Source organism: Chrysemys picta, chromosome 9 (genome assembly GCF_011386835.1).
Source record: "Chrysemys picta bellii isolate R12L10 chromosome 9, ASM1138683v2, whole genome shotgun sequence".
Lineage (NCBI taxonomy): Eukaryota > Metazoa > Chordata > Testudines > Emydidae > Chrysemys > Chrysemys picta.
This window is the reverse complement of record NC_088799.1, coordinates 45,652,122-45,664,125: the sequence shown is the minus strand read 5'-3', so window position 1 is coordinate 45,664,125 and position 12,004 is coordinate 45,652,122. Positions and strand designations below refer to the sequence as shown.

Genomic DNA, 12,004 nt, shown 5'->3' with positions numbered 1-12,004 from the left:
GTCTGAAATTTTGCACCCCTTTTGCTATCATTTGCATTTAGAAGTGCATAATATTTTGCATGACAGAGCTGCTGTGGTAATATAAAATTGGTTAATTCAATACGACAGGTATCATTTGGTATTGTGCATTGTTATACATAATTTGATGTTCACAATGACAAGGGGGGCAGGAGAGGGGCAGGGCTGGGGGGGGTAGGAGAGGGGAATGACCAGGGGGGCAGGAGAGGGGCAGGGTTGGGCGGGTAGGAGAGGGGAATCACCGGGGGGGGGGGGGGCAGGAGAGGGGAATCACCAGGGGCAGGGCTCGGGGGGGCAGGGCGGGGGTAGGAGCGGGGCAGGACTGGGGGAGATAGGAGAGGGGAATGACCGGGACAGGGCTGGGGGGCAGGAGAGGGGCCCAGCCCGGGGGCGAGCCCGGGGGGGGGGGGAAGGGCCCGCTCTGGCCGGCTGCCCTGCAGCAGAAAGCAACCCCCGCCCCACACTGGGGGAAGCGCCGCTCTCCAGCACTGGGTGGGGGCGGGGCTTGCTGGGCCGCCCCACGGAGGGAGGGGGCCAATGGCGAGCGAGGGCGAGGCCAGTTTCACAAACACACACGGGTCTCCATGGAGACCCGGACTCTGGCACAGTCCATGTGGGCTCGCGGGGAGAGGGGTTGGAGCGTCCTGTGCTGGAGGCGGTAGTAGCTCGGACCCCCCTTCCACGCTGGGGTTAATGCTGGACTCGCCGCTGCTCCCTGCGGTACCGCTGCGCTGCCCTCCCTAGCGCCCCCGCCCCAACAGTGGTAGGGCCCGCGGTGGTGGCCGGGGCTTCGCTGCGCTAGGACGGGCTGATGGAGCCACCTGCCGCTGCTGGGTGGGTGTCGGGGAGCTCGGGATCTCCTGTGCCCAGCCCGGGGTCTGGCCCGCCTGCAGCTTGGGCAAAGGGCAGAGAGCACAGAGCGTGTGTGTGTGGGAGCGCACGTGTGTGGGGTGTGTAAAGTACTTCTGCGTGCCGGGGCTTGGAGTGTGTGTGTACACAAGCGTGTTGGAATGGGCATGTGAAGTACTTGTGTGTGCGCAGGGACTTGGAGTGTGCCTGTGGTGCCCACATGTGGGAGCGTGCATGTGTGTCCAGGAGCTTGGAATCCATGCATACACACGAATGTATGGCAGGGTTGGCGTGTTTGTTTGTGCGCACCTATGAGGCAGAGAATGTGTGTGCAGGCGCTTGGAATGTGTGCAAACGTGTGGGAGCACACATTTGTGCATGGGCTTGGAGGGCATATATGTGCACATGGGGAAATGCAGTTGTGTGCAGGGATTCTAAGTGTATGTGTACATGTGTGGGATGTGTGAAGTATGTGTGTATGCAGGGATTGGGGTGTTTGTGTGTTCACATGCATGTGGCAGAGGGTGTGCAGGAGCTTGGAGTCTGTGTACATGCATGTGCCATGCTCCATGCATGGGTAGGATTACCAACTTTGGTTGGATGAATTCTTGGAGGTTTCATCACATGACATTATCTTTAATTAAAGCAGGGATCTGAAACTCAAATCACCAGGAGGGCCACATGAGGACTAGTACATTGGCCCAGGGCCGCATCACTGACACCTTTTCATATAAAGGTTCAAAAGCCCCCCCACCCCGGCCCCGCCCCCACTCCACCCCTTTCATGAGGCCCCATAACTGCGCCCATTCCAACCCCTTCCCCAAATCCCCGCCCCTGCCCTGCCTCTTCTCCGCCTCCTCCCCTGAGCGCGTGGCTCCCCGCTCCTCCCCCTCCCTCCTGGAAAGTGCTAAGTGCTGCCAAACAGTTGTTTGGCGGTGGGAAGCACCTGGAGGTAGGGAGAGGAGCGGGGACATGGCGTGCTGGAGGGGGGGCAGCGGGTGAGCGGAGCTTGGCGGCTGCAGGAAATAACTCCGGGGTGGGGGCGTGGGGAGCTTGGCGGGCCGCAGCAAATTACTCCACGGGTCGTGTGTTTGAGATTCCTGAATTAAAGATTAATCTTTAATTCCTGGAGACTCCAGGACAATCCTGGAGGATTGGCATCCCTTTGCATGGGGTGCATGTGTGTTCAGGTGTGTATGCCGGCAAGTTGGAGTGTGATGTGAAAGTGGGATTGTACATGTGAGGGTGTTGGGTATGTCAGGATGTACATGAGAGTTTGTATGTGTATGTGTTGGGGAGAGAGAGTATTCTGGTGTGTTGATGGCAGGTGTTAATGATGAATGTGTATATATCTCCTATGTTTGATTAACTCATTTATATTAACAAGGAGACCTATTCTTCTTGTTCTATAAAATGGTTCATTATAGAGGTGCAGCCTATTTAGTCTGGACTTCTGGAATAATATTTTTCCTCTGCTTTCTCTTTCTGCTCAGTGTGTGCCTTGATTTTATATGCCATCAGTATTAGGTGTTGTGCAGTAAACAGTGTGTGTTTGGAATGGTTATATTGGAGTTAGATTTTTTTGTTCTGTGTGAAGAAAATAGTTGCAGCTTCATTTGGTGTTAGTCTGGGATTCTGATTTGAATTTTGTGTCCTTTCTGAGTGTAGTTTCAGGCTGATCAAAGAAGATACAGAAGGTGATTATGAACAAGGTTCTAGTATGATCAGAGAAGAAGAAACAGAAGATGTTGAACAAGGTTCCAATCTCTTTGACAAAGAGGAAGAATCTCAGACTGAAGAAGATGGTGGACAGTTAGTGAAATTGACTGAAGATGACCTGAGTAATAGGATCATACTCACAAGTGGCATTCAGGAATGGCCAGATGGTTCCAGTTACAAAGGGGAATTTGGGTTTGATCTAAAGCTTGGTTATGGAGAATTCTCATGGGTCAATGGTGAGGTAAACTGGTTTATTCTATTTAAAATTTACATTAAGAGCATGTCTATCTGATGGCAGGTTTGATTTGTACTTAACGATGTCAAGGAAGACGTATTGGTAAGATTCTCACTCTTCAAGTCAATATACAAAAGTGTAATAAAGAAATAAATTTCTGCCTGCCAAATAGGATGTATATTTTTGCCTTTTACAAATGCTGCATTTATGGCGAACAACACAGTATGCTGAAAGTTCAGCTAGCACTGCTCCTCATGCTAAAACTGGGAGTTCTGCTAAAGTTATTAACATAAAATAGGTATGTCAGTATCTCCTATTGGTAGCCACCGTGTTGCCAAATAGTTACAGAACGAAACATTAACTGTGTGGGATCCAAATATCAGAAATGTAAACTAGTTTGAGTTTGCTTTGGTGCTTGTGGTTTTAATATTGGATGAAGAATTTTTAAGGTTTAAATATTAATTCAGTTTTAAGGGAGGATGGAAATTAGTTTACAATCTGATATTCAGCCATCATTTTGTTAATGCCAATATAAGTTTGGCTAATAGTCATTTTATGTACCTGACATTACTTGTAGGCTACCATCAATGGCATTTATTCAAATATTATCTTATTTCTGTGCAGTATCAGCCATCTTAGAAAGAAATCAAGATTTCACTATGGTATTTCCTCCTTTGAGTGCTCTAGCAGTTTGATCATGACACCGTTTCACCTTTTAGGCCTTGACTTTCATACTGTCCTTTTGCACTTTGGTCTTGATCATTTGTTCCCCTAGTTGCCCTACTGTATTCTTCTTTCACAGTACATTCTAAAAATCCAACATCTACTTTTTGTCTTGAATTTAATATAGGATGTTGTGTTGTTGAGAAGTGCCTTTTTGATATACCAGTCTGATTAATCTAAATGGGATAGAGATCATCCCATATGTTACTTTTCGCTGGAGAACTATGGTCTTAAAAGTTAATACTAATAGTCCTTTGGGAAGTTTGCTCAAATTCATGTTTGCTATGGACTAATATTACATTGAATAAATCCTTCTCTCACTGATACTGGCATTTTATACGTGGTCTGACTTTGTGTGAATTAGACTTTCAAAACGTTTACTGTGCAATGGATTAGTCAAACCTAATCACAAATTTACCCCTCTGTTACACAGTTGGAATATACTAGAGAGTCTACTTTTGCAAACCCATCTGGTGAAGAAGTACACCTCTACCCCGATATAATGTTGTCCTCGGGAGCCAAAAAATCTTACCGCGTTATAGGTGAAACCGCATTATATCAAACTCGCTTTGATCCACCGGAGCGTGCAGCCCCGCCCCCCCCCCCCCGAGTGCTGCTTTACCGCGTTATATCCGAATTCGTGTTATATTGGGTCGCGTTATATCGGGATAGAGGTGTATAAGGAAATATGCTACAAATTCAAATGTTTACTTACACTTGCATCTTTCTGCTACTCTTGCTTACACCAAACTAGATAGATAGTTCCAGCTTTTTTTTTTTTTTAAATAAGCAGGAAGAGGTGAAACAGGTGCTTTACTCTCATATTTATATTTTCATTGCTGGGCCATTATAACAGTCAAGAGAACTCTCAACGACAAATTGTTACTTCTTAGAGTGGTTATGTGTCTCCACCTGCTGGTTAGTGATATAATCACAGTAAAAATGAAACAGGATTCAAGGTTGCAGGTAAATCAGTTTGTTCTGTTACTTTTAAGGTTTAGCATGGCCTCAGTCTGAGTATCTATAGATTTATCATATTAGAAGATGATTGCATTTGGTGGGAAGATGCCAGGTTCACTTAGTGGTACCTGCTGAATTTGTGAAACTTATTAACTGTGCTTGTACAGCACCTAGCACAATGGGGTCCTGATCTAGGACCTGGGGCGCAGTCAGTACTGCTCTAATAAAGCAGTATTTTCTAGTTGGCTGAGACTGGGAACTAGGAACTCTGTCTCCTAATCCTAGTTCTGTCATTGACTTGCTGTGCGGCTCTGAGCACGTCAGGTCCCTATCCTATGTTCCTGGCACACCCAGATATCCCAACAGCTTTGTTGGTAGTTTTGGGTATGCACAGGCACAGGATCAGGATGTTTGTCTCTGTGTTGGTTTCACTGTCTGTAAATAGGTATAGTAGCATTCTTGTGATGCAAACAAGTAATGTGAGAATGAATCATAAGATATCTGGTTTTATGCTTTAAAAATGAGTGTAATGCTTGCTTACCTCATGCGGATGCTGTGACAAATGATTAACATTTGTCCATGTGTTCAAACTGTAAAGTGCTATAAATAATAATGAGAATATTTACTAAGAGCCTAATTTACTAAAGAGTGAGACATGGGAGAGGTCCCTGCAGCTGGTAGCAGAGTGGAAGGCCCAGTGGGGGGGCGGGGGGGGGCAGCCATCCATGGAGATGGCTCCTGGGTCTGTAGATCTAGGGAGTCCTTTCTCCATGTGCCTCCACAGCCCCTGTAACTCTGTAGGCCCATTTCCCTGTAAGGGGAAGCCTCATAGAAAACCCTGCAAGAGCAAACATATATTTTTCTAGCCACCTGCAGGGCTAGTCTGTCCCATAAATCAGGTAATACATGCAAGCATATAGGTCTTGCTATGAACTGGGGAATGGCCTGAACGCTGTAACCCGTATTTGCTTTATTTTTTCTTGCAATTTTCAATATATTTTTCCTGAAAATAATACGTAAAATTTCCATGAATGCCAGCTATGGTATAGCTTATTGACTATTTCAAAGCTAGTGACTTCAAATCTAGTTAAGAGTGTATTCTGTTTATATCTCTTCCCTTTGTCCAATAGATCGCTACATTTTTGATGCGTAATTACATTTAATCATTTAGCAGAAAAATTAATTTTAGTTCCAATTCAGAGAGATGCTGAGCACCTTGCAGAACCACCACTTTTGATTGAAGTAAAACTAATATACAGTAATAAGTCTAATTTTAATGAAATTTTGCAAGCAGATAGATCCTGGATTGGAGTGGGGAACTCGCCTTGTTTGAACATTATCTCTTATGTTCCATTTTTATTAATGTTAGTAATTCTCAATATGTTTCTGTTGCACTCATTGATCAGGTGAGCTGTTCTCTTGCTAATTTAATCACTGTAATTTCTCATGGATGTAGCCTAGTGGAGGATGTGTCTATCTGCCTTATATTATAAAGGTGATATGTTCATACCCTGTGAAAACATAAAAATTAAAATTTCTTTCTCCTTTTTTCTGTGAATATACTGAACATTATCATGGAGCTGTTGGAGTTTCTATGCAATTAGCTGTAACTTGCTATTTATAAGATGGACTTTGACCCTGTTAAATTAGATGTGAAAAAGATTTATTGAGAAATTCCTCACATATATAGAGTTGCCAATTTTCTAATCGCACAAAACTGAACACCCTTGCCCCAACTCCTGCCCCGCCCCTTCTCTGAGGCTCCACTCCCGGTTGCTCCACCCCATCTCCTCCTGTCGCTCACTCTCCCCCACCTTCACTTGCCTGGGCCAGGGGGTTGGGGTGCGGGAGGGGATGAGGGCTTCTGCTGGGGTTGCGAGCTCTGGGGTGGGGCCACAAATGAGGGGTTCAGGATATGGGAGGGGGCTCTGAGGTGAGGCAGGGGGTTAGGGTGTGGGAGGAGGTGAGGGCTCTGGCTGAGGGTGTGGGCTTTGGAGTGGGGCCGGTGATGAGGGGTTTGGCGTGCAGATTGGGGCTGGGGAGTTCGGAGTGTGGGAGGGGGCTCAGGGCTGGGGCAGGGAGTTGGGGAGCAGGAGGGGGCGTGGAGTATGGGCTCCAGGGGTGGGGGGAGTTTGGGTGTGGGAGGAGGTTGGGGGAGAGGAGAGGGGTGTGGGTTCTGGGCGGCGCTTACCTCAGGTGGCTCCCGGAAGCAGCCAGCATGTCCAGCTCCAAGGCAGAGGGACTGGGCGGGGGGGAGGACTCTGTGCGCTGCTCGTGCCCACAGGTGCCATCCCTGCAGCTCCTGCACCCAGGAGCCAGACATGCCAGCCACTTCTGGGAGCTGGCTTGGAGCCGGGGCAGGCAGGGAGCCTGCTTCAGCCCTGCTGTGCTGCCGACCAGACTTTTAGTGGCCCGGTCAGCACTGCTGAGCCACGAGGGTCCCTTTTCGACTGGGTGTTCCAGTTGAAAAATAGACGCCTGGCAAACCTACATAAATGGCAGCCTGCCTGAGGAAAACTAACTTAGAAATTATTAGAAATCCCCAGACCTGAAGAACAGCTCTGTGTAAACTTGAAAGCTTGTCTCTCTCACCAACAGAAGTTGGTCCATTAAAAGATATCACCTCACCCACTTCGGTGTCATCTCTCTAAGAAATTGTGAGAATTGTTGCACTAGTTGTCTTGGAGATCAGAGTATTTGATAAATCAGTGTTTTCAGGTTTTGCTGTATATGAATTAAATTAAAACTGTTAGGTTGATGACACTTCACTCCTGGGCTGTGGCCAGTGCCGAGTGACTAGAAGGCTTTGGTACCTTTCTATACCATATCTGTGTGATCTTTTGAAGCACTAACAGGAAGATAAATTTCTTTTCCTTTGAGACATTGGGCTATAAAAACTGCAGTGGCAATGTATTCCTTTAAGGAAAGAAATGTAACATTAGTAAGAACAGTTCAATACCATCTTTCCTCTTTCCTCCAAGCACGTAGCAAAGGTGTTGTTTAATATGAGATGGTTGCTGCCATCTGTGTTTCTTTCCACTGGCCATAAATGTATGCAGTGAAGCCTTCCTAAAGGGCTTTGGCCCTTTTTAGAGGAATGAATTTGGGAACATTGACCTACCTATTAACACTTTCTCTGGAACAAGGAGAGTAAAGAATGAAATCAGAGTTATAATTGTTTTCTCTTATGGTCTCTCTAAGTGACCTTGGCCTTCCAGGTCCCCTCCTTGAGATCAGCCTGCAGATGCTCCGTTCCCTCTGGCCATTCAGCGCTCTTTTCCGTCTCTGCTCTTGGCAGACTCCCTGTGCTGCTCCTTCCCTGGTTGCTCTTGGACACTTCTTGTGCTTCACTGGGTCACTCCATTTTGTCAGTCTTAGATGCTCATTTTCCCCTGGGCTGTTCACTTGCTGTCTGCTGAGATATTTCACTCTTAGCCTTGCACGGTCAGTTCCATACTCTGCTTTTTTTTGGGGTCCTTGGGCTGATTGGCCTAGGGATGCACACAGTTTAGCACTGAATTTCACCTTTGTTTCTCTATTGTTCTTTAGGCTGTGTTTCAGCTGCATCTTAGCCCTTTTCTCAACTCTCTTCTTTTCACTGTTCCTTTCTTTGTACAGTTGAATGCCTTCTGTAGGATTAACCACCGCAGCACAACAGAATCACTTTCCCTGTCTCCAGCAGAGGTAACCCAAGCCCTCTGCCCCCAAATCTGCTTCTCATTTCTCCTTTTCCTGCAGATGCTACTGTCAAAGGCAGTTTTGTGCCTGGACCCTACCTCTCTCTGTTCATAGTGCAATTAGTTCTGCAGGCTTGAAAGGTTTAGTTCTTGAACATGGGGCTTTATCTGTGCTTTCTATCAGCTCCCTTTGGACATAGTTTCATCTGTGGTAATCCTGAATGTTGCCCTGTAGTTTCTTCAGGAAGGGATTTTGTCAGAACAATGTAATCAGAAACCTCCATTGGGGACTCATTACCTGGGGAGAGGGGGCATCTGAGGTGCACTCCTGAGTTCCTGCAACACCCAATGGAAATATATTTAACTCATTCTGTCTGCATTTCTCTAGAAGTTCATCTAACTGGCTTCATGTCACCAGCCCTAGAAAGTGGACTTCATTCTAGTAAACAGATGTGGCACAGGCTTCGGCAGTGCAAGCTTTTTCACATCATTCACCCATGTTCCTCACCCTTGACCCGCAAGGACATTCTCAAAGAGCCCATTTGGTCCTTTGTCTTTCTCCTGAGAGTGCCAACAAATGTCAGTTAATGCCTGTAGTGGTGGCTCAGCGTCTTTGGTGATGCAGATCTCAGTTCAGCTTCTACTTGACAGGTATCAACAATTTGTTTCATGGAGGGTAATGATTTTCAGTCTCTGTCAATTAAGTCCAGGACTCAAATTGGTGACCAAGAAGTGAAAGGATCCATGTCAGATTCTATTACTAATCCCCAAACTATCCAATCATTTTGTCTGGACTATAATAGTTTTACTGAGGATAGTCACAACATATCAGTGGGACATTAGCAAGCCATATGGTGCTTTGATGCACCAGAAATTGTAGAAACATCATATAGGGGAGAATGGTATGTTTTAAGGTGTTGAGAGCCTGCCAATTTTATCCCCCAAATTACTCAGAAAAGAGAAACAAGAAATGGTAAGCCATATCTTAATGACTGTCTCTCTTAATTGTCCCTTAATGATTGTCTTCGTATTATGCCTTAAGGGATGCTATGATTAAAGGTGAGCTAAATACTCAGTTATAACGGTAGATAATTGGATTTAAATAGAAAATGTGCAGATTACACTGAAGAAATTAATACAATTTTAAGCATTTAAAGAATGAACAAAGATTTTACGTTTCATTGGAAACTTGTGTCGAGTAACCAACAACTTCTTAAAACAATTCCCAACTATATATGTTTTCCTTATCATTAAAAGAATTAAGACTTTTAGAATGTTTATCAAAGGAATTGGATTAAAAAAGAATAATTCTAGAGTTCTTTAAATGGGGGGTGGGGTGAAATCTTAGGTTTTCCTCTTTGAATTGAGGAGGGGGAGACAAGAGGTGATAAAGAGGCTTTTGACATAGTTCCATAGCCTTGATATACTAGGTGCTACATGTCACTTTTTTCTGTCAGATCCTAGGAAAAGACATTCTTTAATAATGGGGAGGTGCCTGGTCTTTGAGAAGACATTCTTAGTGGTTTTTAACTTTAAACCAAACGTCTCTCAAGATTACAATCTGCAGTATCTTAACCCACTATTTGCAACCGAGAACTCCTACCAAACACTGTATTCAAGGCAAAAAATCACAATAACCAACATTTCTGTAGTCTTCAAACAGTATATACAACAGGGGTCGGCAACGTTCGGCACGCGGCTTGCCAGGATAAGCACCCTAGCAGGCTGGGCCAGTTTATTTACCTGCTGACACGGCAGGTTCGGCCGATCGCGGCCCCCACTCGCTGCGGTTCGCCGTCACGGGCCAATGGGGGCAGCAGGAAGCGGCGCGGGCCGAGGGATGTGCTGGCCGCGGCTTCCCGTCGCCCCCATTGGCCTGGGACGGCAAACCGCGGCCAGTGGGGGCCGCAATCGGCCGAACCTGCCACGTCAGCAGGTAAATAAACTGGCCCGGCCCACTAGGGTGCTTACTCTGGCAAGCCGCGTGACGAACGTTGCCGACCCCGACATACAATATTAAAGAAAACAGAAATGCTAAAGCTGCATTTAAGAGTCTGTGCAACCATATCTGGAGGTGACTGACTGAAAATATGCTTTCATGGTCCAGGAGATCTCATTCTCCTTGATACCTTTTGTGCCTGCAGAGGTTTCCTAGTTTTGTTAGTTAGCTTGAACATACTTTAATAAACACTCCTTTAATAAAATAAACACTGCAAAACATAAGAATGTGATCTATCCTATTGTCCAAGAACATGTAGGTATCTTCTAAAATTCAGTCAAAGTGAGCTTGTAATAAACTAAAACTATCATAAGGCTTCTGTTTTTTGAGTTTATTAATTTCATTTTCAGGGTTTTTCCCCGCAATTTTTGAATTCTGCATAATGTCCAAAAATTGGGTGTTTTCAGGGTTTTCTCTTTGTATATACACGTAGTACAGTTTCAAAGAGCACCATGTTAAAATGCCCCGGGGAATCTTTAGTTTTCACCAGCAGGGTCTACCTGGACCAATTAATGCGCAACACATTAGTGTGCTTTAGAAGTCACACCCCTGTAGTCCGTATTATTGCTCCATGTATACAAGGCCTTGGATAGTAGCCAGGGAGCCTAGACTTCACCTGTATAAACAAGCTGCACTTGGGCAAAAGGTGAAGTCAATATGAATTGGATAGGGGCAGAATAAGTAGGTGTGATATATCTCCAACTTTAAAAGACTTTTTGATACTGTCTCACATGACCTTCTCATAAGCAGACTAGGGAAATATAGACTAGACAAACCTACTTACTATAAGACGGGTGCACAATTGGCGGGAAAACCATATTCAGAGAGTAGATATCACAGTTAAACTGGAAGGTTATATTGAGTGGGATCCCACAGGGATCTGTTCTGGGTCTAGTTCTATTCAATTACTTCATCAATGATTTGGATAATTGCATAGAGAGTACACTTATAAAGTTTGTGGATGATACTAAGCTGGGAGGGTTGCAAGCACTTGGGATGACAAAATTAGAATTCAAAATTGTCTTGACAAACTGGAGAAATGGTCTGAAATAAATAGAATTAAATTCAATAAGGACAAATGCAAAGTACAACACTTAGGAAGGAATAATCAATTGCACAAATACAAGATAGGAAATTACTGCCTAGGAAGGAGTATTGCTGAAAAGGGTCTGGGGGTTATAGTGGATCACAAGCTAAATACGAATCAACAGTGTAATATTGTCGCAAAAAGACGAACATTCTTCTGGGATATATTAGCAGGAGTATTGTAAGCAAGACATGAGAAGTAATTCTTCTGCTCTACTCAGCACTGATAGGGCCTCAGCTGGAGTATTGTGTCTAGTTCTCGGCACCACACTTCGGCAAAGATGTTGATAAACTGGAGAAAGTCCAGAAGAGAGCAACAAAAATGATGAAAAGTCTAGAAAACATGTCCTATGAGGGAAGATTGAAAAAATTGGGTTTGTTTAGTGTGGAGAAGAGAAGACTGAGGGTAGGGGACATAAGTCTTCACATATGTAAAAGGTTGTTATTAAGAGGAAGGTGGTAAATTGTTCTTCTTATCCACTGAGGACAGGACAGGAAGCAGTCAGCTTAAATTGCAGCAAGGAAGATTTAGGTTAGACATTAGAAAAAAATTGCTAATTGTAAGGATAGTTAAGCACTGGAATAGATTACCTAGGAAGGTATTGGAATCTCCATCATTGGAGGTTTTAAAGAAACAGGTTGGATATACACCTGCTAGGGACGGTCTAATACTTAGTCCTGCATCAGTGCATGGGACTGGACTAGATAAGCTATCTGAGATCCCTTCCAGTCCTACAT

The 12,004-nt window shown here is 45.0% G+C and overlaps 1 protein-coding gene across 7 annotated transcripts in view; it reads left to right on the top strand.

The window, feature by feature from the left end:
- The first annotated feature begins 648 nt into the window (after positions 1–648).
- ANKMY1 (ankyrin repeat and MYND domain containing 1) overlaps positions 649–12,004 on the top strand; it is a 64,707-nt gene continuing 53,351 nt past the window's right edge. For 4 of the 7 annotated variants that reach the window (XM_005282480.5, XM_005282478.5, XM_005282479.5 and 1 more), the window contains exons 1-2: positions 649–852; positions 2,536–2,827. In XM_005282480.5, the coding sequence (XP_005282537.2) occupies positions 830–852; positions 2,536–2,827 (315 nt within the window). In that variant the 5' untranslated portion in view covers positions 649–829. The other 3 variants (XM_065556060.1, XM_042853550.2, XM_065556061.1) reach the window with 2 other exon arrangements.